The sequence below is a fragment of the Diadema antillarum genome, unplaced genomic scaffold (assembly GCF_040938485.1).
Source record: "Diadema antillarum isolate AM-2024a unplaced genomic scaffold, OU_Dant_1.0 seq00000512_RagTag, whole genome shotgun sequence".
Classification (NCBI taxonomy): domain Eukaryota; kingdom Metazoa; phylum Echinodermata; class Echinoidea; order Diadematoida; family Diadematidae; genus Diadema; species Diadema antillarum.
The window spans coordinates 1,772,405-1,799,239 of NW_027271466.1; the positions used below are offsets into that span (position 1 = coordinate 1,772,405).

At 40.6% G+C, this 26,835-nt stretch overlaps 1 protein-coding gene and 1 long non-coding RNA gene across 2 annotated transcripts; both read right to left on the reverse strand.

The window, feature by feature from the left end:
- Positions 1-295: 295 nt before the first annotated feature.
- LOC139734138 (uncharacterized) lies at positions 296-4,858 on the reverse strand. The gene is made up of 3 exons (XR_011711144.1): positions 4,706-4,858; positions 1,658-1,705; positions 296-407 (listed from the first exon to the last, which is right to left on the reverse strand). It is a non-coding gene; the product is annotated as an uncharacterized lncRNA (long non-coding RNA).
- A 7,233-nt stretch (positions 4,859-12,091) lies between these two features.
- Positions 12,092-19,791, reverse strand: LOC139734165 (UDP-glucuronosyltransferase 2B9-like). Its single transcript, XM_071644970.1, has 2 exons — positions 18,276-19,791; positions 12,092-12,966 (listed from the first exon to the last, which is right to left on the reverse strand). Exons 1-2 carry the CDS (start codon positions 19,789-19,791, stop codon positions 12,092-12,094), a joined length of 2,391 nt encoding a protein of 796 aa, XP_071501071.1.
- Between the last annotated feature and the right edge of the window lie 7,044 nt (positions 19,792-26,835).

Consider the following 26,835-nt stretch of genomic DNA (forward strand, 5'->3'; position numbering starts at 1 on the left):
ATTGCCGCCTGAGCGGCTTTGTATTTTTCCTCATCTTCATTTATGATCTTGAGAATTTCATTTCTCTTCACTTTCTCGATGATAACTCCAGTAACGGCAGCGCCCGTGGTTGTTACGCCGCCTGCCACCGTAATCCCAATGCCAACCATAGCTGCCGGAGGGAAGAGAAACCCTGCAATCGTCAGGCCGATACCGACCGCTGACACCCCAGCTCCAGTCGCTTTGGCTATATGAACGTCTCGGTAATGCTGGTCTATTTCCTCGGCTATCTCATCAATCATGTCTATCAGATATTCCCTCCCGACAAGCCATGACTTCACACATCTATGAAAGTTCTGGACGTGTGCCGACGCCGTCTTCACAGTTTCTTGAATGAGTAGCTTTTCCAAGCTGTCTTCCATGTTACACTGCAGAGAAAATCATGAGATGTTTGTAATTTCGTTTATCTCGGATCTGTATTTATGAACAAATATAATTATACATATTGATTTATACGCCCATCTAACAGCATTCACTATTCACTGTTTCAGAGTCATAGCTAAAAATCCCTTCTATTATAAAAGCCCGTCAATCCCACAGCCACAATGTTTTAGGTTACCGGGATAGTTTAAAAATATGAAAAGCTTAATATGCCAAATGAGTAGCTAACGTAAATGGAAGCAAAAATGGTATAGCGCTTCAGTTTTTGTATTCCTTGAAAGACTCCGATAATACGATGTCATGGCATTCTCTATATTTGTCATTTATGATTAACATAATCTTGGTAGTTAGAAAGCTTCTTCATATTGTACAAAGACTTTTAGACAACTCATCTTGTTAAAGCATGCATGGGATTTTACAGAACTGTGATACAAAACCAGTTTGTACGCTGACAATGTCGTTAATCTTGTCGTTTACTAAAGAGTGTGTAATACATTGTTGCAAAAATTGATAGTAAGACCAGCAGCACAAAGGGTCATAGGGCATACATTGTATACATATTTTCTATGAAACAGTTGGTGCTACCCCGAATGCTACCTCCTTCCAGTCTAGAATCAGAATTTACCTGTAAAGAGTTTATGGATATAAAATGTACAGCTAAACTCTCTATGCCAAAAACAGAATTTTGGTTTCCTTTTTTTTAAACATGTTAAAAGAAGCTTGGTCTTATGTAAGGGGTACTGTGGTAAGGTGGTTGAGACTTTTTAGTCTTTTATGAAGATCTCGTCAAGTGACTTTATCCTCTGACGAGAGGTTTTTACCCCATTGTCCCTCCCGACACAGGAGCTGTGGAAATGAGCAGCTGACAATGGCGGAGTAACTTTATATGGCAAAATCTCTAGAAGAATATGCAGTGCTAGCACTTAAGAGGAAAGCCTGTTTATCATTTTATCATTATTATTGTTTTTGAAATAGAGCCATGTTTGCTCGAGATCACAAAAGACATCGGGATGGTGTCTCCAGTACAAAAGATAGTGATTTCTTGACATGCCATTTCCGATAGGATCCATATATTGCTATTGCGTAAGTGTACGGATATTTTCATATTACTATCCATTTGGCACCATTATGTTTAACACCGGTTTAGTGGGAGTAATTCAGCTTGCTATTACCGATGGGTGTTACAACTTCCATTATAATACGTTTTAATAACATAGCGGCTACACGTTGCACTTACCCCAATAAGGTCGCCCATCTTTCTAGATTTCGGCACTGCGATGTTCTCCTGGAATCAAATGGAATCAAAGGTTTTATGAGATACAAGTACTGCAGTTTTTGAGAGCACATTCATTTATATCAGTTCATAAAATATACTATATATATATATATATATAACGAAGAATAAACCGGTAATGCAATATTTCGCCAATATAGAGTTTATTGAGCAACTCAAATTTTCGGTGGCTTCCATCCACCTTCTTCAGGAGTCTCGACGCGGAATGTCAATGTCAATGTCAATGTTCAATTTATGTTTTGACATTGACATTCCGCGTCGAGACTCCTGAAGAAGGTGGATGGAAGCCACCGAAAATTTGAGTTGCTCAATAAACTCTATATTGGCGAAATATTGCATTACCGGTTTATTCTTCGTTAAATTGGAGCCAATACGTGAATTCGCAACATATATATATATATATATATATATATTCATATATATTTTAGTGGACCTCTCAGTTCTCTTCCCCCCCTCTAAACATAACTTAGTATTTTGACGATATGTATGTATATCTCTATTTGTTAATTTTCGTTTCGCACATTCTAATGTATAGTATGCTTATGATACCTCTTCCTATCTATTTTGTGTTATGTTTTGTTGGAAGGAAAATGATAATGAAAATGAATTGAATTGAATTGAATCAAAGTAGTTGATCGGTACCCATGATATAGGTGTCGGGTGCGCTTGTCGTCCCTCATAAACACTTATCATACCAGGATTTTATGAGGCTCATCAATTAATTAAAGGTTTCCCCGGTCAATTTTAACTCATATTATTGTCATTCCAATTCATAAATGTACAATTGTCATGAAACCGGAGAGATGCCTTTTATTTTAATATGTGTTTACGGAATTCCTGGATCCACCCCTGCAGTAGATATGTTTGGTTTTCTTGGTGTTGAATAAATTGAAATTGAATCGATTTGACGGTTCTCCTCCGAGACAGACGGAAGCCTCTCTTTAGACACGACTCTGTGTGTGTGTGTGTGCGTGCGTATGTGTGTGTGTGTGTGTGCGTGTGTGTTTGTAATGAAAGCAATTATGTAACGCCGCGCCGTTTGCTCTAAACACTAAAATGCTCTTCCATGCGCCGCGTGAGCAGGACTAGGATGTCGTGGAAACTCCACACGACTCGACAGTGGCACATTTTTATAGGGCCCTAAATGATTTCAAAAGAATGAATATATATATCTCAACTTAGGGAATGACTAAGTGTTATTATACAACACCTCAGAATGATGTCGAATTGTGATTGGCCAAGAACATGTCACATGACATTCAATAGAAAATACCTATCAAACTCATTGAGAGTGACAGCCATACAATAGGCCCCTGGCATGGGCCTATTGCACGGCTCGAAGGTACTATAGCACGGCTTCGCGGGGGGGCTACTAATGCATGGCCGCTCACAGCTAGAGTTCTGTGGCTCACACCCGTAGCAAAGCGCCAGCAAACTACATTGTACGTGCTGGCCGGCTGCGCTGCGCTGCCGGTAAGTCTCACAGACCAGGCGCGGCGGAGTACTGCAACGTTAACGTGTACGTGTACGCGCAGCTACTTTACCTAGCTAGTTGCATGTATCGCGCGGCCTTTTATACCTACTGCTGTGTTTTTACTTTTGACTCTGATCTGCTACGTGGACCACAGTGATCCCAAAATCAAGACTTCATTTCAAGTTGAGAAACCGTAATTTGATTATTTTTCTGTGTTTTTATACAAAATCATTTTCGGAAATAGACAAAGTCTAGACCTACTATAGATCTACCGACATCTCAGATCGGCCTAACAGTCAGGCCTAACTCGATCTAACGTTAGCGTAGAATGGGTATAGACCCTGCGGAGTTTGTGATTCCTGTGACTGTGTGGTCGAATCATGACGAGTGTTTGAAAGCAGTACACAGGGTGGTTTACAATTCTCTGCCTAATTGTTACATTTATTTTTGGGCCTTCCTGAGTTGGCGGTCACTAATTCAGTACTGTGATTGTGGACAAGGTGTTGTATAAAACGAATAATTTATGATTTTGTTCGTGCATTGGGGCACGTAATACCGCACTCGGTGCGAGATTCGCCACTGGTCTATTCAACGCGGCGCTATTATACACGCCTTGTTGAATAGACCAGTGGCTTATCTCGCGCCTCGTGCGATATTCGTGCCCTATGCACTCACAACTCATAAATTATTCGTATAATGTATTACATGGGGCATAATGTATATTGCAGGCCAGGGGCATACATGCCCACTGCATGTCCTTGGTGACATTATTCTTTGAAATAATGAAGAATAAATTCACAAACTGACAATTATTACTCATGGGCAGCCACCACAATGTGCACACACATATATACACACCGTAACACAAACATACACGATTACAACGATGGGCCATATTCACACACACACACACACACACACACACACACACACACACACACACACACACATACACATACACATACGCTTCACCTGCGTGAAGTGGTTTGCGTGAATTGCGGCGGGGGAGGATGCATGAATAAATGTTCAAAATCGCAGGGTTTTGCATCGCATACTTCCTCACACTGTGTGCCATCTGGCAATCCTCTGCGATGCTTTGTATCGCAGGAAATCGCGTAAGTGTGAGGCGGGCTTCTCGTCCCACCTCCCTGGAATCACTACGTTAAATTTACGATGGTATGTGAAGCTAGATAATCCTGCAAAGGAGAGCAACGGCACGCGATACACAGGTGTTGCGTTGAAACGCATAGCAAGCTGTCTCTGATCAAAATCGTGTGATGCAGGCATTAGTGACCTACTGTAACTTGTCTAACGGCGTTCCCTACAACCAGAGAAGCTCGCCAGCTGCTCATCAGTACGTGGTGGTTTATATGGTATATTACCTCATTGGCATACGCAGATTGGGGTATCGATAATACAGGCCCCTATAGTGCATGATTGCCGGGGATCTAACAAGAATAACACATATACTCAAAATAAAAATTATGCAATACATAATGCGAAAAGTGAGATTTTACCTGTAAAACAGGAGGCGTGAAACGAAGAAAGGTTGGTAATACACACCGTCATTCCCTTACGTGATTTGTCGATAGAAGTTTCTTGTGGCTATCAGAAATAATTAGATGGACTATATCTGACGGTTTTATGAAATTTCAAAGGCAATTACGGGAAAAAAAAAAGTAGATAGGCCTAATTCTGACGGAGAAGTACGCCAATTGCGGACGGTGTGTGTGTGTACTGTCGACGTAGCACGATGAATCACCGATTACCACACAAGAACGGCCCAGAGAATCATAGTCTGTGAAACAGCCGCTTGTTCGTTCTATAACCACAACAATAAGCTAGTTCGGAGTTAGCTCATGGGCGCATTGGTACGAATGACCTTTCTCTTTTCTCAGTCGGTTAGGGGCACTTCACTCGTTTTAGAGCGACATAATGCATAAGCTTTACATAACAATTTATGGGATTCACAATCCTGTTCAAACAAAGAATAGAGTTGCGTAGACCAGATGAGCAGAACGATTCTTCAATTTACACTTGGGAAAGCATCCATTTCATTATTTTGTATTGAATGTATTGACAATCTCTTTCTATTAATATTGCCAAATACCACTTTTGCTATCAGGTGGATGTGCTGGCAAGCAGCATTTATAAGTATCTCATGAATAATCATTACATTACAGATGCTTATCCCAGTGAATTCAAAAACCATTATGCCTGTTGGTCCGAATGACCTTGTTTCTGCTCATGCGCAAAGTGGAACTACGAACTGGCTTATTACAATAAGCCAGTTCGCAGTTCCACTTTGAGCATGAGCTGAAATAAAAAAGGTCATTCGTACCAACAGGCATGATGATTTTTAAATTCCCTGGGATAAGCATTATGTGATGTAATGACTATACTTACTAGTATGTAATCCTTATAAATGCTACTTGCCAGCACATCCACCTGGCAGCGAAAGTGGTATTTTTCAAAATCAATGCAAATAGTGAAATAGGGTCTAGATGCTTTCCCAAGCGTTAATTGACAGATCATTCTGGTCATTTGGTCTGATGCAAGTTCATTCTTTGTTTGAACAGGATTGATGAATCCCATAAAGTGTTACGTGAAGCTTATGCATTATGTCGCTCTGAAAACGAGTGAAGTGCCCCTATCCGACTGAGAAAAAAAGAGAAAAAGTCATTGGCACCAATGTACCCATGAGCTAACTCCGAACTGGCTTATTGAAAAAGGAAATGTAGGGTGATCTTGATGCGCCTGGCGCGTTTCCGATTGTTTGTTATTTGTCAATTTTCTCCTGCATTAAATTGCATATATCTGGCAACATTTGTTACAGGCTAAATGATAGAAGGATGATTAATGTCCAATCTACCAATAATGACTGCATGCAATGACAGCAAGGATCGAAAGTACGCTTCAGTATTTATCATAGTACATAGTAGTAGCAAAAATGAAGATGAAATGAAGTAATAATAATGGTAATGCCATAGTTATAATACATGTTGAAGAAATGATGGAACGACATTGTTGAAGTGAATTGTATGGATTATATACATGTATAACACAGCTTTTGTCAGGATTAGATTTAAAAAATTAACATAAAGAAATTACGTCTAAATCCTGGTATACATAATCTCAGTTTCATAGTGACAATGAGAATAAGGAGAAAAATAAAGTTTACCATTCAGATTCGTCGGCTTGAACGGAAAAATGTAGAGCCCATTTGATACGTAGTATTTAACGTCGTGTTCCGTATTGCTGGTAGGCGGCTAAATAATGACAATGGCAATCGATTATAATCGTTAATATCCTCTGCGAAATCGATGCACTATACGTAAAAAGCGCGTAATAAGCCAGTTTACAGTTCCACTTTACGCATGAGCAGGAAAGGGTCATTTGTACAATCAGGCATGTTTGTTTTTGAATTCACTGAGATAAGCATTTCTGATCTAATGATTACTAGTATTCATGTAAGGCCTAACCCTTGTATATGCTGGTGCGTACTAGCATACTGTATCCTCCTGACAGCAATTTAGCTAAATACCAATTTATATCTAAATACTAAATACCTATGTTGGTATTTAGCATTGTTATTTGATAGCAATGTTGATAGAACGACTTTGTTTATGCATGCAACACAAAACAATGAAAATCAATGAATGCATGCCGATGTGTCAATTGACAGACCATTCTTGTCATCTGCTCTGCGCAAGTTCATTCCTTGTTTGAACGTGAATTCCATAAATTGTGGGCATGCTCATGCATCATGCTGCTTTGAAAACAAGTAACGTGTCTATCCAATTGAGAAAAAAAGGAAAGGTCATTAATTGTACCACTGTACTCACGAACTAACTGTGAACTGGCTAAAGATCCTGTCTCACCTTTCCGGGCAAGCCTTGCGTGTGACTTGCGAGGAACAATCTCTGCTATCCGGAAGTCCCCTCAGATGACACACACATGACAGTACCTGGCACGTATCTCGCCCGTAGTTGCCCGGAGTTGCCCGGAGTCCTGCTTACCCGCAGTCAAGTTTGGGCCCTGTCACACCTTTCCCGGCTAACTACGCGGACTTGTTGCGTGTGCGGATTTTCCAGCACATAGGATAATATCTGAGGGCGAACAAGGACTTGGGCGAGTTTTGCATGCGTCTTACTTGCTGGACGAGTGCTACTTAAGTTCTACTTGCGGGTATTCTGTGTGACCTGCGTGTGAGGCGCGTGGGGGCTGACAGCTCATGCATTGAAGGAATTCTTCTGAAGGAATATTTATTAGGCAGATGTCCCATAGAATGTCATAATCCTGGCCGCAGCCGACTCTCAACTAACCACCAGAAAGGCAGGAACTGATCCTCAGCATGCACGTGGGTTAACTGCCTGTGACTTGCGACAGCTACGGGCCTCCTACTGGTGTTCTGCGTGGACCTCTGTTGCTAATCCCCGCGAGTCACCCGGAAAAGGGTTTGAGCATGCTCAAAACTTGGCTGCGGGTAAATCGGACTTGCGTGCGCAACAACGGGTGACTACGTGCCAGGTACTGTCACTGTGCAGGCCATCTGCGAGGACCTCCGGGTAGCCCCCCCCCCCCCCCAAAAAAAAAAAAAAAAAGTAATTGGGAGAGGTTGTTCGGTCTCACCAATGTAATTGTCTTTAAAGTCTTTCCAATCGGACTGAATCCTGTATAGTACATCATTCCGTTTTTCTTGAATGAGTTTCATCTTATTGGTGATTTCATAGAAATATGTTCTTCTTTCACAATCATGAAAATCATTTTGTACCTTTACAGTGATTACTTTCGCCTCCTACTGGTGGCTTCTTCAGACTGAGTCGTAGATGGCGGTGTGACGCCGAACGTGAGGGAATAGGATCATTTTACGTGTGAGAGGATGTATTGGCTCGAGTCTCTGTTCACAGTGGAAAACTCAAAAGTAAGTTGCACAACAGATTACCAAGGTGTATATTTAGGATGGAGATGTGTTCGTGTCCCATGATGTTACCTGTTTATTTACTAACACCCCCATCACACAATCACTGGAGATTGTGGAGAAGAGACTACGTCAGGACGACAAAATACACGAAAGAACCAAACTTTCCGTTGAGGACATATAGCCTTGTTTGATCTCGAGCTCAATATAATATATTTCCAATTTGATGGGGTGATCTATCGACAGAGGTTTGGTGCAGCCATGGGCAGCCTGGCATCGCCTATCATTGCAAATTTCTTCATGAAAGAGCTAGAGCAGCAGGTAGTGGCTACAACACAATTAGAAGCCAAACCCAAACTCCTGAAGCGGTATGTGGATGATATTCGATCTTGAGATCGTAAAAGAAGATCAGATTGATAATCTCACTCACCATCTCAATCGAATTGTCGAAACAGGAAGTATCAAATTCACATAATAATGAGAAAGAGCAAGACATTACCATTCCCTTTCTTGACACACTCATTGTCAGAAAGATCAATGGAATGGTCAAATTACTGATCTTTGGAAAACAGACACACACAGACCAGTATCTGAACTTCGACTCTCATCACCCCCTCCATCAGAAATTGGGCATTATTCATACTCTGTTCAGCCATGCCAGGTCTACTGTCACTGAAGAAGAGGATGTCAAAACATACCTGAAACATGTCACCAAGGCTTTAAAAAAGCGTGGATATCCCCCATGGAGCTTCAAGAAAGTTCACCAAAAATATCAGCTAAATACAAATCCCCAACAGACAGAGATTACAGAAAAGAATGGGCCGTGTAGTTCTCTCCTACATCAGAGAAACATGGCTAAAGCCCTTCAACGAGTCTTCAAGGAGTTTGAAGTTTCCTGCTGTCAATCCACATAAAAAAATCATCGGAAGCCTACTGGTCCACCCAGAAGACAAACGGAAAGTAGACGACGCACAGCAGGAGTCGTGTATGAGATTCCCTGCATTGATTGTTCAGCTGCATACGTTGGGTCGACAGGCAGACAAAAAAAAAGATAGGAAGAGGCGAGCATGAGGATGAAGTTAGAAACATAAGAAAAATCCCTTTCACTCGATCTAGAAAACAATCGGCAGGCAATATCGTCTACAAATCAGCCGTTGGGGATCATGTTACCATCAATAACCATTCCATCCAAATGAACAGGAGCCGTATTCTGCCAGAGAAGATCATCATCCATCAAGATGGATAAGGGAGGCAATTCACATCAGGAAAACAAATAACGCTATGAACAGAGACTCGAGCCAATTATGTTCTCTCACATGAATTATGATCCCATTATCTCACTTGATCGGTTCTCCTGATCAGACGAGAACAGGGCACATTCAGCGTCGTATGGTCGTAAGCGACATACCTACTAGTCTAGATCTGGACCCTTGAACTGTCGCGCAGTTCTCGGGATCGTAACCATGTAACCATGGATGGGATGCTGATGGTGCAACAGTGGCTACGATGCACAAAAACCTGACTTTCTTGACTGCGCGCTGTGCGTTCCGCGGGGCCATGGATGCTGCCCGAATGTCACGACGCGGCCCCGCATCACTCTTGCCTTTTGGGGAGGCATATAAATTGGACGCTGTATATGTATATGACTTTGTCTGCAGCAAGCAGCCCGTGTATGACAAATTCAAATGTGTCGCTCATGTTTACTTCTTTGTTTAATATATTGTACATGTGTTCCTGACTTGCTGACTGCGCTGTGTCTTCTTGTGAATACTGCTGAATACAACGGTGTGCAGAGTGGTGGCCCATGTTCCCGATCTAGAGGACGGTTCCAGAGGAGATAACTTGCAAGCAGTTGGATTTCGGGAGTAGTGGTAATGTGACTTGTCGCATATGTCCCGCGGTGCCCAATACAAGTTCCAGTCGTCACCGTTGGATTTCGGGAGAAGTGGTAATGTGACTTGTCGCATATGCCCCGCGACCAATCCAAGTTCCAGCTGTCGCCTGAGGAAGATGGGAGAAGTTGGTAACGGTGCGATATAGCGCTTTACCCCGTGCCCACCAACGATACCTGTGCCACCACACGGTTGTGAAAGGTGTACCATGTTAGCGTGACTGAGTTGGTAGCAAAAGTTGGTAGCTAAAGTTGGTAACAAAATTTAGGTGTACCAATTCAAAACCATCTACAAGTAACACTTGGGAGTGACATAATATAAGTGACGTTGAACGTGGTATGTGTGCCGCTTGTGTTGGTGAGCTGCTTCTGACTAAACTGTATTATTACGTGGTAGCACACTGACTAGTACTTATATTGATTAAAGGGATCGTTGTAAACTGTAACAAAACGAACCCCGCCTACTCGGCCATCCTGACACGGCTCGCGGAGGCATTTGTACAGACAGTCAAATACTCTCACAATCACGACACGAAGGCGAGTTCGTCACAATATATATGAACATACTTAAATAATCGTTCTGTGTGCAACCATCTGCACATTACTTTCATTGTATTCATTGCCATTGTTATCAATAGTATCGCTCAACTAACTCCTAAATGCTTAACAAATTTGAACTGTTTTTTAAACTAACCAATATGAATATTTGTCTTTACTCTATCCTCTATCAAACAAGAATATACATTTGACAAGACAATAAAAGCAACGAAATGAAGCTTGGAAGACGTGCTCCAATATCTCGTTTTTATTCATTGTGGTTTTGATCACTGTTCGCGTCGCGTCAAAGTTTGTGACATAATTTATGTTATCATTATTGTCTTGGTATTTCAATTACGTGATTACAATACTCATGACTTGCATCATTCATCAGTCTTACAAGGGACACTGGTGTATCTGTGATTAGATTCTCAATATTTCTAAACATGAGTTTAAAAGTTAGTTCAGAGTTGTGCTCTTCTATTAAAGGAAAAATATGGACTCTAGCTAATATTCAATTCAACAAAACCAGCAAAATGTAGATGAATAAAATTGACAAATATCTAAACTCTCTTCATATTGTCTTTGCCACATTTGCCATGAGCAAAGCATATTTGAAATATAGCTGTTTGAACCTTTATGTATAACTAAAGTAGTTTCATGAGGACGACAAAAACAGTTCAAAGCTTATTTCATTCTAATTATATATTCATTATATAGTTCGACTGTTTGGAGAGTAAACATGCACAAACAATTACTGAAAGCGATGATGAATGCTTTAAAGACCTGACTTGATGATGAACAATGTCTATTACTACTTACATTGCCTCGGCAGGACACATAACATGCATTCATTTCAAGCATTATCAAATGAGGCCATGAAATCGGCCAATCCATAGAGTTCACTCTGACACAATATGTATAATATCATTTAAATGACATTGAATCACATCAGATCACATTAGAATCCGAAAATGTTTGTGTCCTTACAGTTAAGGTTATAATCTATCCCAGTCGACACTCATCATCACTCTGCCTTTATCATTACGAGACTTAAAATACAACTGCTAGATTATTTCAGTCACATACTAAACATTGTCAAATATTTTTAGTGATCAAATTTTGAACGAATCCGCAGTGATTAAACAAACCTTTGGAGTATTATGAGTAAGATATCAGAATCATTTTTGCAAGCAGTTTTTGTTCTATAAATCATTTCTATGATGGTTTATATCTTAAGACGTAATTTACAAATGATGGCAAAACAGAGAATTTCAAAAGTGTTTATTTCAGAATTTTGTTGTTTCACAAGATCAACTGTGATTACCTTGAAGAAAAAGAAACATCATCGCAATGAACTTGTTCAAAAATCCTTCCCGTTTGATCCTCGTACAGCAATAATGTAAAGCACCGTTTCTTTCAGTACAATTTTCATCATTAGATATTGTTCTAGCATTTGTTTCTCATGATACACAATATTCTTATGAAAACAAATTCTTATTCAAGTGTCATTCCCGCTTGGCTTTCAAACGACTTTTAGAACAGCAGCAATCCCTAATTGCACGGATAACTATGAAAGAAGTTGCCATTACACATAATGGCAGCAGTGGCAATATCGAGCATGTAAATCTGATAGAAGGACATGTCAAGAGTTGGTGGACGCAAGTGCTCCCCTCCATGTTTAATCACGTGCTCGATCCAAAATGCAGCGGTATCGGCCGGCTTCATCGGTCGGTCTCGGAAGATGGTGGACAGTCGTTTTGCGGTAGCCCGATACTGAGGATTGGACAACACCTCGTTTAACTGTTCGTATATGTGTTCTGTACTGAGTCCGTTCTTATCTATTTTCGTGCCAAGGCCCTTGCTCAAAACCCTTACTGCCACGTCGTGCTGGTCGTCTGCCAACGGCATGACAACAAGGGGAACTCCATGATACAAAGCTTCGTAATAGCCATTGTTACCACCATGGTACAGGGCTGCTCGTGTTTTGGGATGCCCCATGAGATCGTTGAGGGGTAACCATGGTAACGCCTTGATGTTGTCAGGCAGTTTCCTGGAGGGAAGTTTCTTCAAGTGCACGATGACTTTCTGGGGAACCCGACTAAAGGCTTCAATAAACAGGTCGACCACGTCAGCGTGTGTTGTTGTAATTTCGGCATAGTATGAACCGAGTGAGAAAACAACAACTCCATGTTCCCCGGAACTCTCCATGAATTCCTGCAGATCATCGTCTAGAAGATTCGCAGCTCTTGACGTCACACCACCAACTGGTATGACGTTTGGCATTAATGAAAATGGAAACTCCCCAGAGATGTCAGAGTTGATGAAATAGACATCTACGTGCTCACTTATTTTCCACGTAAGACCGAGGTCTAACTCGTAGTCAGATACTAACTTCTTGTAAGGACCCAGGAAAATGTTTTTGCTTACTGCGTTGGTTAAAAAGTAGAATAATACACTTCTGCATCTTTCAAAGAATGATGTCAAAGAAAAGAAAGAGGTCACAGCGACGGGTTGATAGGATGGCATGAAAGGGGAACCTGATTGTTCGAAGATAAACGGAAACGGAACCATTGGAGCAAAAATTGCAATTGGAATGTCTTTGGTGTCCCTGTGTCTCTCGAGATAGGACTTGACGAAAATTCCACAGGGCCAGACGACATCAAGAACGTAGGCATCGTACCATCGCATTCGCTCAAGGAGATCGGGATCCTCAAACACAGCCCTACATGCTTGGTCATTAAAAAACTGACAGGTTTGCGCAGTTGCTTCTGCTGAGATATTGTAGATTCTTTGCTGAGCACAATATCGCCTAAATGACTGGAGCAGTCATCATTTTTTTCTTTCTGTCCAGGAAGGTCGAAAGCTTCAAAATTAAAAAGTTTCGAATCGGAAAAATCAACAGCTTTCTGCAGATACTCATTGGCCACTAAGAAGGTCACGTTGTGCCCCTTTTGTAATAGGCTCCAACCGATTGGTACGATGGAGAGAAAATGGCTGCCGTCGTCCAGACCACCGGAGAGTAGAATGTTTGCCGATCTCACCGGCAAAATTGCGCATGAAATTACTAGACCCAGCCTCAGTAACCCATCGCATGCTGGTATGCGTCTTCCTTTATCAGTCCAGTGCATTATGACTGGCGCCTTATACCATTCAATCTGACAAGGTACAGGTGGATTAATCAGATTGATATTTCAAATGTTGTGATGAAACCTACGTTATTGCAGGCTGTTTTATTGTATGTACATTTCATAGTTACCATCGATAACCTGGCAAAATTTCGATCCTTGGGGAAATGGGGAAAAAACAAAACTAAATAAACGAAATTCCGCCATTGAACTGGAGGTCAGTTTGTGTGCATGGTCTTTTGTGCGTGTTCGTTCGTGCGTTAGGGTGTGTGGGCGTGTATTTAAGTGTATTCATTGTACAAGACTATCCGATCACGGGCATGCTATATTGCGATCCCGATAGCGGCTCTACGTTCAATCAAATAATCATAAATGTGTTGCTACTTGTACTTAATAATTGTAGCCAGGCTTGTACGTACAAACTGTACTCCTTTCGCATTGTTATGGTCAGACATCCGGGTATTAAGCGGCGGCTGGAGCACAAAAGAAACTACAGTGTATCAGCGTGATTTCAAGACGAAATTATCAACTTTTCTTCTATAATTGGCTTTGAAATTCCACGAAACTCTCAGAGATGTAAGTCTTAACTTTTTTCCTGGCCACAAAGAAATGTTATTCAAAAAATTACGCAAAGAATGTTAAATCGGGGATTTTGAACGCTGACGGACGCCGTGTCGTCTAATCACCACGTCACTGAGATTTGTAAGCTACTGCATGCTTTCATGCACGCCCGGCATTCACACCCAGTCTCTCTACAGCTGCACAGGGTTGTACTGTTGAGAGCTGTTTGTTTTCACTCCAGCCACACCGGAAGTGACGTATACGCAACTATGAGAATCAATTTGTAATGATTGACTTAATGTTGCCTGTATTATTGTACCGTATATATATATATGTATATATATATATATTTTTTTTTTTTTGGGGGGGGGGGGGAGGTTAACATCTTCAGTGAGGATTTTCCTCTTTTACGTCGTCACCTATGTATCGCAAGCAACTTGTAAGAGGAATCATAGTATAGTCAGTCAAATGGAAATACGTGTTCATCTTTTAGTAAAGATGAAGGATCAAACACAGAGAAATCTTAACATAAAGGGTTGTGGATGAGGTCCTGGCCCACCCCACCCCCCCAAAAAAAAAGGAAAGAAAAGGAAAAAAAAAAACAACCTAAATCTGGATGAATGCTAATGGTGAAAGAAAAATTTCATTTCGTTTCATTTATTTTCTATTTCGAATAAAAAGAAACCCAAGAACAATCATAAACGGGACCTAATTGTCTTAATACAGGGTATTTCATGATCTACATCAACACGTGACTTGTAAAAAGGTAATAACTTTACACAAAGTTAGGGCGTGACATGTACTTAATGACGTTTATCAAATAATCGGTTGAGCTGACTGTGTGAAATGGAGAGTACTGCTAAAATCTTAGTTTCTATCACAGTCCCGCTCTTTAAAGCAAACACACACACACACACACACACACACAAAGATTTTAGCAACCGTTGCTGTTCATTATGACAACGAAATAATTGAGAACAAGAGGGCACTTCATGAAGCATTTGTCCAACAAAGTTGTCGGACAAATTTGCTCTCAGCCAATCAGATGCAAGGATTTCAGTAGATTGTAGATTGTAACAGTTTGACAGAAAAATATCCGAGCAATGATCCAATGAAATGTCCCCCTTATCTGATATTCCACATTCAGGAAACGTGGAAGGAAATGATGAAGGAGGGGGTGGGTTAACGAACAATAGAAATAGAAGATATTTCAGAAGTTATGAATAAGAATAACAGCAACAAGTTTAACCTAATCTTCGCAGCGCAGAAATTGGTTTAGGTCAGTCAGTAGGGCCATCAATGAAGAAGAAAAATGTATGTATATTGAAAAGCTTTCTTCCAAAAGGTGCTTAAGTCCATCATTTTTTTTATGGATTCAGCGCCTTTTGGAAGCCAGCTCTTCATATGTCAACTATCAACGACGGAAAGAAAATTCAAGCAAAATGGCTTTTAAGAATATTAATGGTTAATATAGTGATTTATCAGTCATTTAGATGATTAGACTTGATGACATTCTTATTAAAAGAACCTTTAAACCGGCCAAGTGTAGCTGAATGGGCTATCCAGCCATCTTCTCAAATTGAAAATGAACAGACAAACCTTATGTCATTGTAGGATAGCCGACCCTTCAGAAAAATGGACTCTATTAAATCCTTTTCGGATTAACGAACCTTCGGAATATCGAACTTTATTTCCTTTTCGGATTAACGAACATTCGGAGAGCGGAATAACTTACATTACCCGTTTTTATCAGTCTCAGCAGTGTGGATTTTCTGTCAGTGCAAATTGAACATCGAATACTAATTCTGATAAATCAAATACATGTAGCAGAATGTGCGAGTGAGTTTAAAAGTCAATAACAATGGTTTCAGCGTCTTCATGTACGAACAGAAGAGAATCAAATGATTCATTTTTGCCAGTATAGAACTTCTTTGTTATGAAACGAAATACTATCAATTTTTGTAAAACAGGACGATGTCCCCTAAACATTTCTTGCGTGCAGTTCTGTTGATGAACCTGAATACCGCCTCTTTTTGTGATCTGTTTGTGTAAGCATTCGAAGTGACTTTGCTGCAAAATACAAGTAGTCATCGCCGATGACTTTTATGACGCAAATATGATTTGATCACTCAGGGGAGCATTTCATGAAGCATTTTCTCCGACAACTTTGTCGGACAAATTTGCTCTCAGCCAATCAGATGCAAGGATTTCAGGAGCTTTTGATAGTTTGCCGGACAAAATATCTGACAAAAAAAGCTTCGTGAAATGCCCCCCTGAAGTGAAGAACAAAAGAGCTCGCTTCCCTCTTGCCATTACTGCACGTAGGTGGCGTTCTGCAAGCTGTACCCTCTAAATAGATCTTCAGCATCCGCCCTTATACTGCAATAGATAAGGAATATCGTCCAGACTTGAATGCTTGGCAAATTTCAATACGTTGTGGTCAATGAAGGAAAATATGTTTGCAAAATTAGAATCATTTACATACAGAGGGATGTCGGCGGTAAAAACTGTTCTCCTTTAATCAACTTAATCTTGATTAGTATGAAAAAATGAAAATTAACGCATACATCACATCACGACTGTTCAAGTGACAGGACTTGTTTACTTGGATATGAAACACGATATGTATAATACAATGACGCTGTGTGGTTTTCAAAGAATATTACTTGATTGTTTATCTTCACTTTTTTCGAAAACGTATTTCAAGATGTGAGACACATAGTACATTGTATAGACATGGACTGCATTTCATTTGGTTTGAGTGGTTGGCGAAAATTCAGACATTGAAAGTTTGTGACATCAATACACAAAAACAAAAAAATAACTGTAACATCCCGAAACAGAAAGCGCGTATAGCTGCAAGCAGATCACATTAAGATTACCTCTTACAGTATACATCAACATTGTGCTGATCCCGTGTCAGGCTGTGGTTACATGCTCTAGACAATGCGCACATCCACTACATAGTCCCGAACATTCATTTTTGATAATGGCAATTTGTTATCATTTAAAGGGACTGTACAGTACTGGTTGAGGTAAGGATTCATGTTTTGAACATTCCTAAGTGAGATAATGAAAAGCCTCTTATGAAATATGAAAGAGCGTGTAATTTTAAGAAGGATTCAACGTTTATTTGATGAAAATTGGTTTTCAAATGGCTGAGATATCCAAAAAAGTGCTAATAATAAAAGGCGACATGCCCCAATGTTATTAGTATCTCTTTGTTTCACCTTGTTTTTTGATATATCAGCCATTTCAAAACCGATTTTCATCGAATAAACTTTTGATACCCCTTAGAACTGCATGCTCTTTGACATCTCATAGAGTGGTTTCTGAATATCTCACAAAACGTTAAAAGCTAAATCTTCACCTCGACCAGATCTGTACACACCCTTTAATTGGTTACGAATTGTTCATTGCTCGTCTGAATAAATTCGTTTAAGTGAATGGGGTTTAATGACTTGCTTTTTAAATCTTGTTTTGAACAGGAAAAGGCTATGTCGGAGTATGCCACGCAATGCTGTATTCGCTTTTGTGTGTGCATTGTACACACTGAGACACGGGGGTGGAGGGTTGAGAAGGGCTGGTTGAAATATACACACCGCATTGTCATTCGTTCACAAACCCCTCCCCTTGCTATTACAATTGTATCAATATTATCATCACCATCATCATTCTTATCTGAGTAACACAAACTAAGTAACGAATATATTATTATTAATGATAATATTATCATTATCAATGATGATGAATGTTTTCTTCAATACATTGACAATGACACCAAAATTACATTGGTCCGCTGGTGCTCAAATAAATACGGATTTTTCCCTAGATCACATCTTTGCTGGATGCAGGACTATGGAATACTAATTTTGGGACGTATATTTATAGCGACACAGATATTTTGTTTGAAATGAGATCATAATAAGCATGCACATGATTACTTAGTTTTCATTCCTGCTTTGGTTTCAAACGATTTTTAGAACAACAATACTTCATTGCACAAGAAATTATGAGAGAAATTAGGACAATGCATGCGAAAGCAACACTAGCGATATCAAGCATGTAAATCTGATAGAAGGACATGTCAAGAGTTGGTGGGCGCAAGTGTTCCCCTCCATGTTTGATCACGTGCTCGATCCAAAATGCAGCAGTATCGGCCGGCTTCATCGGTCGGTCTCGGAAGATGGCGGACAGTCGTTTGGCAGTTGTCTGATACTGAGGATTGGACAACACTTCGTTGAGCTGTTCATATATGTGTTCTGTGCTGAGCCTGTTCTTATCTATTTTTGTGCCGAGGCCCTTTCTAACCACTCTCGTTGCCACGTCATGCTGGTCGGCTGCTAATGGCATGACGACGAGGGGAACTCCATGATGTAGAGCTTCGTAGAAGCCATTGTTGCCGCCATGGTATAGGACCGCTCGGGTTTTGGGATGTCCCATGAGATCATTGAGGGGTAACCACGGTAACGCCTTGATGTTGTCTGGTAGTTCCTCTGAAGGAAGTTTCTTCAAGTGCATGATGACTTTCTGAGGTATCCGACTGAAAGCGTTGACAAACATCTTCACGACTTCAGGGTGCGTTGTCGTAATTTCGGCAAAGTACGTTCCGAGTGAGAAAATAACGACTCCATGGCGTCCGGAACTCTGCATGAATTCTTCTAGATCCTTGTCAAGGGGATTTGCGGGCCTTGACGTCACCCCACCGACTGGTATGACGTTTGGCATGAGTGAAAATGGAAACTCCCCGGAGAAGTCAGAGTTAATGAAATACAGGTCCACATGCTCACTAATTCTTGACTGAAGATTGGGGTCCAAATCGTAATCAGACACCAAATTGTGAAAGCGACGTAATGTCTCTTTGTTTATTAAAAACGTGAAAGCTAAGTAAACGAATGTGTTTTTGCACCTTTCGAAGAATGACATAGAGGAAGAGAGTGCAGTAGTTGGGACAGGTTGATATGACGGTAGGAATGGGGAACCTGCCTGTTCGAATATGAACGGAACCGGGACCATCGGAGCAAGAATCGCAATAGGAATATCTTTTTTATTTTTGTGCTTCTCGAGATAGGATTTCACAAACACTCCACAGGGCCAGACAACATCAACAACGTAGGCATCGTACCGATACATTCTCTCAAGGAGCTCGGGATCCTCAAAAATACTCCGACACGCTTGGCCATAAATGGTGTTGAGACGTTGGAATAGTTGCGTGTGTTGAAATATGGACTGTGCAAAAGTAACTTCGCCAAGGCGATCGAAGATGTCATCCATTTTCTCTTTCAGACCAGGAAAATGGAAGACTTCAATATCAAACTTGTCTGAGTCAATGATATTGGTAGCTTTACGGAGGTACTCATCTGCCACCAAGAGGGTAACATTGTGCCCCTTATGCAGTAGGCTCCTACCGATGGGTACGATCGAGAGTAAATGACTGCCCTCGCCGAAAGCACCGGACAACAGAATATTTGCCGATTCCACTTGTACAGAAGCGCATAGAATTGCCAGACCGAAAATCAACGAGCGATGGTACACTGGTATCGATCCTCTTCCTGTCAAGTACATTACGCTGGTAATACTGCACAATGTGACATGCAAAAGGTGGATAGACCAGAATGTGTTATACGAAGTTGCGATAGAACGTACTGTATATCATTACATGCTGTTAATTCCCGCATTCATATTGCTATGCGTACATTTCGAAGTCGGTATTATTGAACAGACTTTGAACCCACTGTACTGTACCTCAAATCTGAAAAGATTTCCGGCGGTGTTTTGAAGGTCGATCTATGGCGCCTTTTGTGTGTGCGTTCAGTGTACACAGGGTATGGGCATATGAACGTTGTGCGATCGTACTGAGATAAAACATCTCCATAATATTTTAAAAGGAGCTAGGCTATCATATTCTTTTCCAGAATACTGTGCGGTGCTGGTGTGTCTATGTCGCTCTTTCCTTCTCTGCATAATTTTGGTGTAATGAGAAACATTTGTCTTATCCATCTACGCCACAGGTCCTCTCTTTATACGCAATGATTGCCAGAACAAATGACCCTCTTTTATAATTACAATGTATCAATACTATAAACAGCGTGAGAATAACCAAAGGTAAATCCCCTCAAATGCAATAGAAAATACAGCATTGCATGGAAAGAAAAATAAGCATGAAGTAAGCCTAACTGCTCCTAGTTACACTTCAAAATGTATGGTTTGTCGAAGTGACCTCCCCCCCCAAAAAAAAAAAAAAATCAACAAAAAGCGGAAAAGTAATATCGGAATTTGTTATTAAGGGTAGGCAAAAGAAAATATATAAGATAAGAGTATTGTATTGGAGGGGGTGTTTCTTTACAAACGCCAGGAATTTGAAAAAAAAATGAATGATTCTATTTCTAAAAATGCAAGCGTTGTCCATCATTTCAAGTACTCACCAACTTAAAAAGATCCATTAAGAGACTGGGAATTTTACATCATTTATCTCTGTTTAATATTCCCTCTTTTACAATTACGACTTGGCTTAGAAAGTACTATATTGTTACAGAGATATGAAAATGAAATCTAGAATATACTGGAAATTGTCCTCGGACTGTGCTGTCTTTGCTGCAGTAAATGCAATAACACAATAAACCGATTCCAACAAGGCATATTGCATGGGGATCAAATTCCCGGAGTGGAGGATTTCATGAAGCAGAGCGTGATCATGACTTTTTCCAACTTGCTGTGGAACCATCGAAAAATATCTTTACCAGCCTTTTCGCAAAGAATTTATAACCTCTCAAGGAATATGTCAAGGAAGAAGGAAGGGTAGTGGCATGGGGACAGGTCCTGACCTCTGACCTAACCATCGAGCCAGCAGGCTTTTATTTCCCCTGGAAGCGGGTCACGCTTAATCGCATACATAATGTTCATCCACCTTTTCAAGTGGAGGATGAAAGACAGCCCTGTCTATGATTGCTGTCATGGAGATCAGACAGTAAAGCACATTGTGAACGCGTGACCACTCCGTCGCTTTGATGCTTTCACAAGACTAAAGACTTGGCAAAATGCACTAGACAGCTGGGGACGCACTGGACTGGCTGACCAATCTCGACTTACATCTCTAGTTTTACCCAAACATTTACCTGAATACAAGTCATGTCAAAGGAGAAGAAAAGAAAAACGCAGTGAGAATGTCTCTGATGTTTCTGCGAATATCGAGATAGGAGTCCACAAACGTTCCGAAAGGGTAGACGACATCAAGCTTGTCCTAAACTTCACGGATGAATACTTCAGCACATCCCGTCTACTATGTTATACCAAAGGGCGGTGTTGGTCACACAAAAGAGAACGAAGCTGTGGTTACTATGAGAGCTGTAGCTGTAACCAAGGATGGAATGCTGATGATGCAACAGTGCCTGTGATGCACAAGACACATTAACAAATGGAGAGGTTGGCGCGACTTTCTTAACTGTGCATTTCCAAGGGCGATTGATGCTGTCTCCATGCTACGACGCAACCTCACATCACCCTTGCCTTCTATATACTCTAGAGAAGATTTAACTGGTGTCGTCATTTTAATGCCGCCAAGGAAAACCATGAAAAATTGCCGGAAAAAAAATGAAGAGTCTCATAGAAAGAGGAGAGCCAGCATTTCAGACAGCAAAAAGCCTACAACATCCGGTATTCCCAGGCATTTTTGCATGCAAATAGACTACACTTTTCATGCTTTTACGCCAAGGTATGCAAATGCCGCTTTTCGACATCGCACCAGGGGGGCGTTTCATCAACGAGTTCGTCGGAGGTTTTCACCGACAAATTTGCTATCAGCCTATCAGACGCAAGAATTTCAGTAGCTTTTAACAGTTGTCGGTGTAAATCACTGACAAAAAGTTTCATGAAACGGTCCCCAGAACTAGTGATCACTTGTTGAAAAAAAAGGAACTTTTCGGGGTCATGACCCATGGGAACAAACAGACAAATGTACAGAAAGACAAAACACACATACACACAAAGGCAAACAGACATAAAAAACAATTACAACAGTAAACATAAAAGAGCAAGCAAATTGGGAAAGTAAAAAAGAAATCAGGCACACACGAAAAACATAGTCAATCAACAAACAGAGAAAAGGTCAAAAAGGAATTAAACAGTAACAGACATCAAATACACATCAAACATAGAGAAATAACAAAGAAATAAAATGAATGGAAAAATAGACAGCGAAAAACAACACAGGCGGTAAGAATAATGTATAAACAACAAAGAGACCAGCAAAACAGACAAACAAAAACATATGCAGCCAAAAAGAAATATGCACACACACACATACAGAAACACACACACTCACAAAACGGACATGGGCCTATCTACACGTAGGTTGTATCACACTTGATCAGCGTATGACGTGCTCCAACATTGGACGAGACGGTGGGTAGGCGTGGTTCTTGGCAATGTCCCTGGCTGATGATCAGCGGTGATCACGCAAGCCCTTGTTTCCTTGCGAGGTCGTAGGCTATGGTTCAAGTGTATAAGCGAGAAAAATATCACCAAAAGAGACAAGCAGACGACACTCTTCGATTCTGGCCGCAGAGGGCCTGCGCCGTGAACGACGCGAAGGCGGTGGTCACGACACCCGATCACCACGAAGGCGGCGGTGATCTCAGAACTCAGGGGAGTCAGCGAAGCTGGCGTGCTTCAAGATGGGTTGAGGCGTCGTCCCAGGCCCCGGCCGTCGCCGACGATCACCGGTGATCGGGCGAGCCCGAGGTCCCTGGCGGGGTCATGAGCCCGGTTTAGGTTATGTGACCATGCGATGGAGGGACTGTTGATGATGCGAAAGCGACTTTGCGCATGACATACCTGCTTATAGGGGTGTTCTGCCACTTTTTTTTTTACTATTCTCTGTGCGTTGTCAAGGCCAATGGATGTTGCAATTGACCATGTGGCTGACGATTACCTTGTCTTCTTTACAAGCAGATTATGTTTTGAATTAGGCCAATTATATAACCAGAGGAACTGCTGATGCAATAGTGTTTTGCACAATATAACACACCTGATGATTGTCACGATGACTCAACTTTCTTGACTGCGAAATGTGCGTGTCCAAGGCCATTTAATGGATGCTGCCTAATTGTGACTACGCGGCCCACCTGAAGCCATGCCTTCTAAAGGATGAAATCTGTTGAAGAGATGAACCTTTGTAATAGGCATTGAATAATGCTATTACATTGCCCGACTTGGTACTTGCCAGGATAGGCTTAGGTAAATTACGATTAAATGCAAATGTTATTTGGGAGTCCTCTTGTGAAAAACATATAAATCAACTGCAAAAACTGCAAAATATTCTGAAGATTGATCCTAAATTACACTTTTCTGTCAGGTCAATGCATGATATATTACAGTAGGAAACGTTAAAATCCCGTCAAAAATCTCATACCGGAGTAATGATTTTCAAGATTTTGAATAATCTAACACCTACCTATTTACACGAAAATATATTTTACTCCCCCAAACCCTACCAATTTCGGCACAGCAGCCTTGGCCTTCCAAAACCTCGGACAAACTTTTGCAAGCGTGCATTTTTCTACAGGGGAGCCAAACTATATAACAGCCTTCCGCATGCTGTCCGTGACTGCAAGTCACTGAAGGATTTTAAACGGTCCCTTTCTGAATTGATTTGATTTCATCTGTGTAAACTTATCTATATAATTTGTCTGATACACAAGAAATGTATCTACACTTTTCAAGAAAGCATATTTTGCCTTGAGATTTTGTATAATCATTGCATTATAGATTTTTCATGAGACTATTATAATGTTGTATTTATATAATATGTAATATTCTGCTCTCTTTTTTTTTTCCATACCTCTTTATAACTGGTCCCAATGGAAGACGACCGGCACCAGAAAAGTGCAGCTGATTATGGGCTATCCAGTCGTTATCTTTCTATGATCCTACATTCTATTTCTTTTTTTTTTTTGTATATCCATGATGTGTCACACTATTTATTTGCTGTGTATGTTTTTATCATATTATGCATTATGTATCATTTTCCCTGTACCTTATGTTGTCTTTTATATCTGTATGTATGTTTATGACGGAAACAAAACAAACAAACAAACAAACAAACAAAGAAACAATTGCCATGGTGGCAGACATTTCATTGTTTTTCTTGTCATCTGTTCTATTGTTCTATCATTGCATATCGTTTCGTTTTGTTTTTTTTTTTTTTGCTGTTTTATATAAATTCACGAATCATCAGAGCGGATTTATATAAAAACAACAAAAAATGAGGAGTTGCAGGATTCGAATTTTCGTGGACATAGTAGCCTCAGTAACGCAACGTGGCGCGAAGTCGTCGAAGCTATTACTGTGTCAGAAACTGACGAAATGAGCATCTCAGACGAAAGTTTTGAGAGCGACGAGGATGCCGACGAATCGCGTGATGCACTTTAGCGTGTGGTCGTGTAGAATCGGAACCAGCAAAAACTTGCAAGGACGAGGACGCTATTCTCAGGTTCGATTGCGCTTGTCGGTGTAAGGAGCACTTTTCAACTCAACAGCTTCTCTATTACCGGTTCACCATGTTCGAGCTTGAGCGCGACGAAAAGAACTTAATCGTTATGGCCCAGCTTCACGCGTTTAACAACTCCGATGACAGTACGTCTTGTTCGAAGCGCAAAACTCAAAAGGAGAGGGAGAGAAGCAGATGTACCTACTCGTTTCACAGTCTTCAAGTTTGTCGAACGTTCTTCAAGATGTGTCATTTGTAAGACTTTCCTTCAGATTTCTTTGGAGATATTTGTAATTAATATACAGGGGATTGTAAAGTCTGTATATTTATTGGGTTTTGGCATTAATGTAAGTGCAAGTTATGTAAATCTTCTACTACCAATTGACTACGCAGGGTCACCAAAACATCGACACGTTATAAAATGTGTATGGGGGGGGGGGGGGCGGTTGAGCTTTTGATTTGAGATTTGGTATTTGTGTATGTAGGTTTGAGATATGGAAAAGATATGTTTTGTTGGTGTTGAATTATGGGCTGCCATGGTGACAATATTTCTAGAAAAAAAAATGCACATACTGCTGTGATGTGTGGATGTGTTAATTTTGATTTTCTTTTTAGGTTGATTTGTGTTTTTCGATGGTAACCGTAACAGTATGTGCCAATAAAAATTATTTTGAAATATTGTGGATTTAGCCAGGTTTTTCAGTTTTGACGATGTGATTTGAAATTTGGCGCATGATAACGTTAAATCATGTAAATGTGTGATGTACAAACTTTTATTAGTGTTTTGCCTTCGTAACAGATACTTTTTATGAAAGGTATTGTGAATTGAGCTGATTGACGCCGTTATTTGTCTTTAGTAATTGACCTGGAATTTTGACATTTGCCAGCGTCGGGCGGTGTGCTGCCCTGTAGACAGCATTCTTCTCCCCCCCCCCCTTTTTTCCGATCTTATAAAGCAGGCAAGAATATGGTATGAATTTGGCTAGATCCCTCAGTGTTTGAGCATTTGATTTGAGATTTGGCACATGTTACCAACATAACGTTTATGACGGAGAGACATGAAAATTTATGTCGTTTTAGTCTTAGTTTTACTTTTTATTTTTGCCACGAATGTTATATTTGTTTGTTGTCATCAAATCCTTATATCATTGTTTATACAGAGTATAACTGCAATAATCTATTTTTCATGATTACGATTTTAAAATGTGGAAATCAGTCTTTGACTACCAGACATGATTTTAATAAAAATACGCACGCACGCACGCAGACAAGACCTGGCTTCGAATTCTGCTGATTATTTCTTCATTTTGATCTTCAGCACGGACATATGGATCTTGAATAACTTGTGGTGTTGTTATCTACTACCTCAGGAAACTTTTCGTGTAAACTTGGACAATTTCTGAATCATGTCGTCCACAAAATCCAAGTCGAAAAAGAAGCTCCGTAACACCAGCGAGGCAGTAGAAGAGGTTACCATGGCTTCCACGGAGTCTTCGTCCCAAGATCCCGGGGACGAGAGCCCCGGAGAAAGGGGTGCAACACCGCTTACTTCTGGTGCTCAGCGGACCGAAGAGACCAATTCCAATCCAAACTCAGCTTCTGACATCCGAACAATGATCTCCGATGAAGTCACGAATGCCTTGCGATCCCCGGCTGTTATCAGCACCATTGTTGAGGCTGTTTATAATGGCCTCTACAAGAAGCTGGCGACTGAACTACACTCAGCATTCCAGCTGGAGCTCCAGAAGAGCGAACAAAGGATCGAACGTCTTGCTACGACCTGTGACCAGCTGACATTTTTTTTTTGTTGTGAGTATCGGTACCTCATTATCACGATCACTCCCTGTTACCGATGTGAATTTTTCCAGTTTTATGCCGAAAATGTTCGATAAATCAATGTTCTTTAATCCCATCTCTGAATGTGAAATTATCGATGTCATCAGGAGCATCAATCAAAGAAAAAGTCCGGGATATGATAATGTATCTATTGATATTGTTAAACCAAGTATATATTTCATAAGTAAACCTTTGACATATGTATGTAATTTATCTTTACAAACTGGCATTTTTCCGTCGAAAATGAAACTAGCTAAAGTAATACCTGTTCATAAGAAGAATTCTAT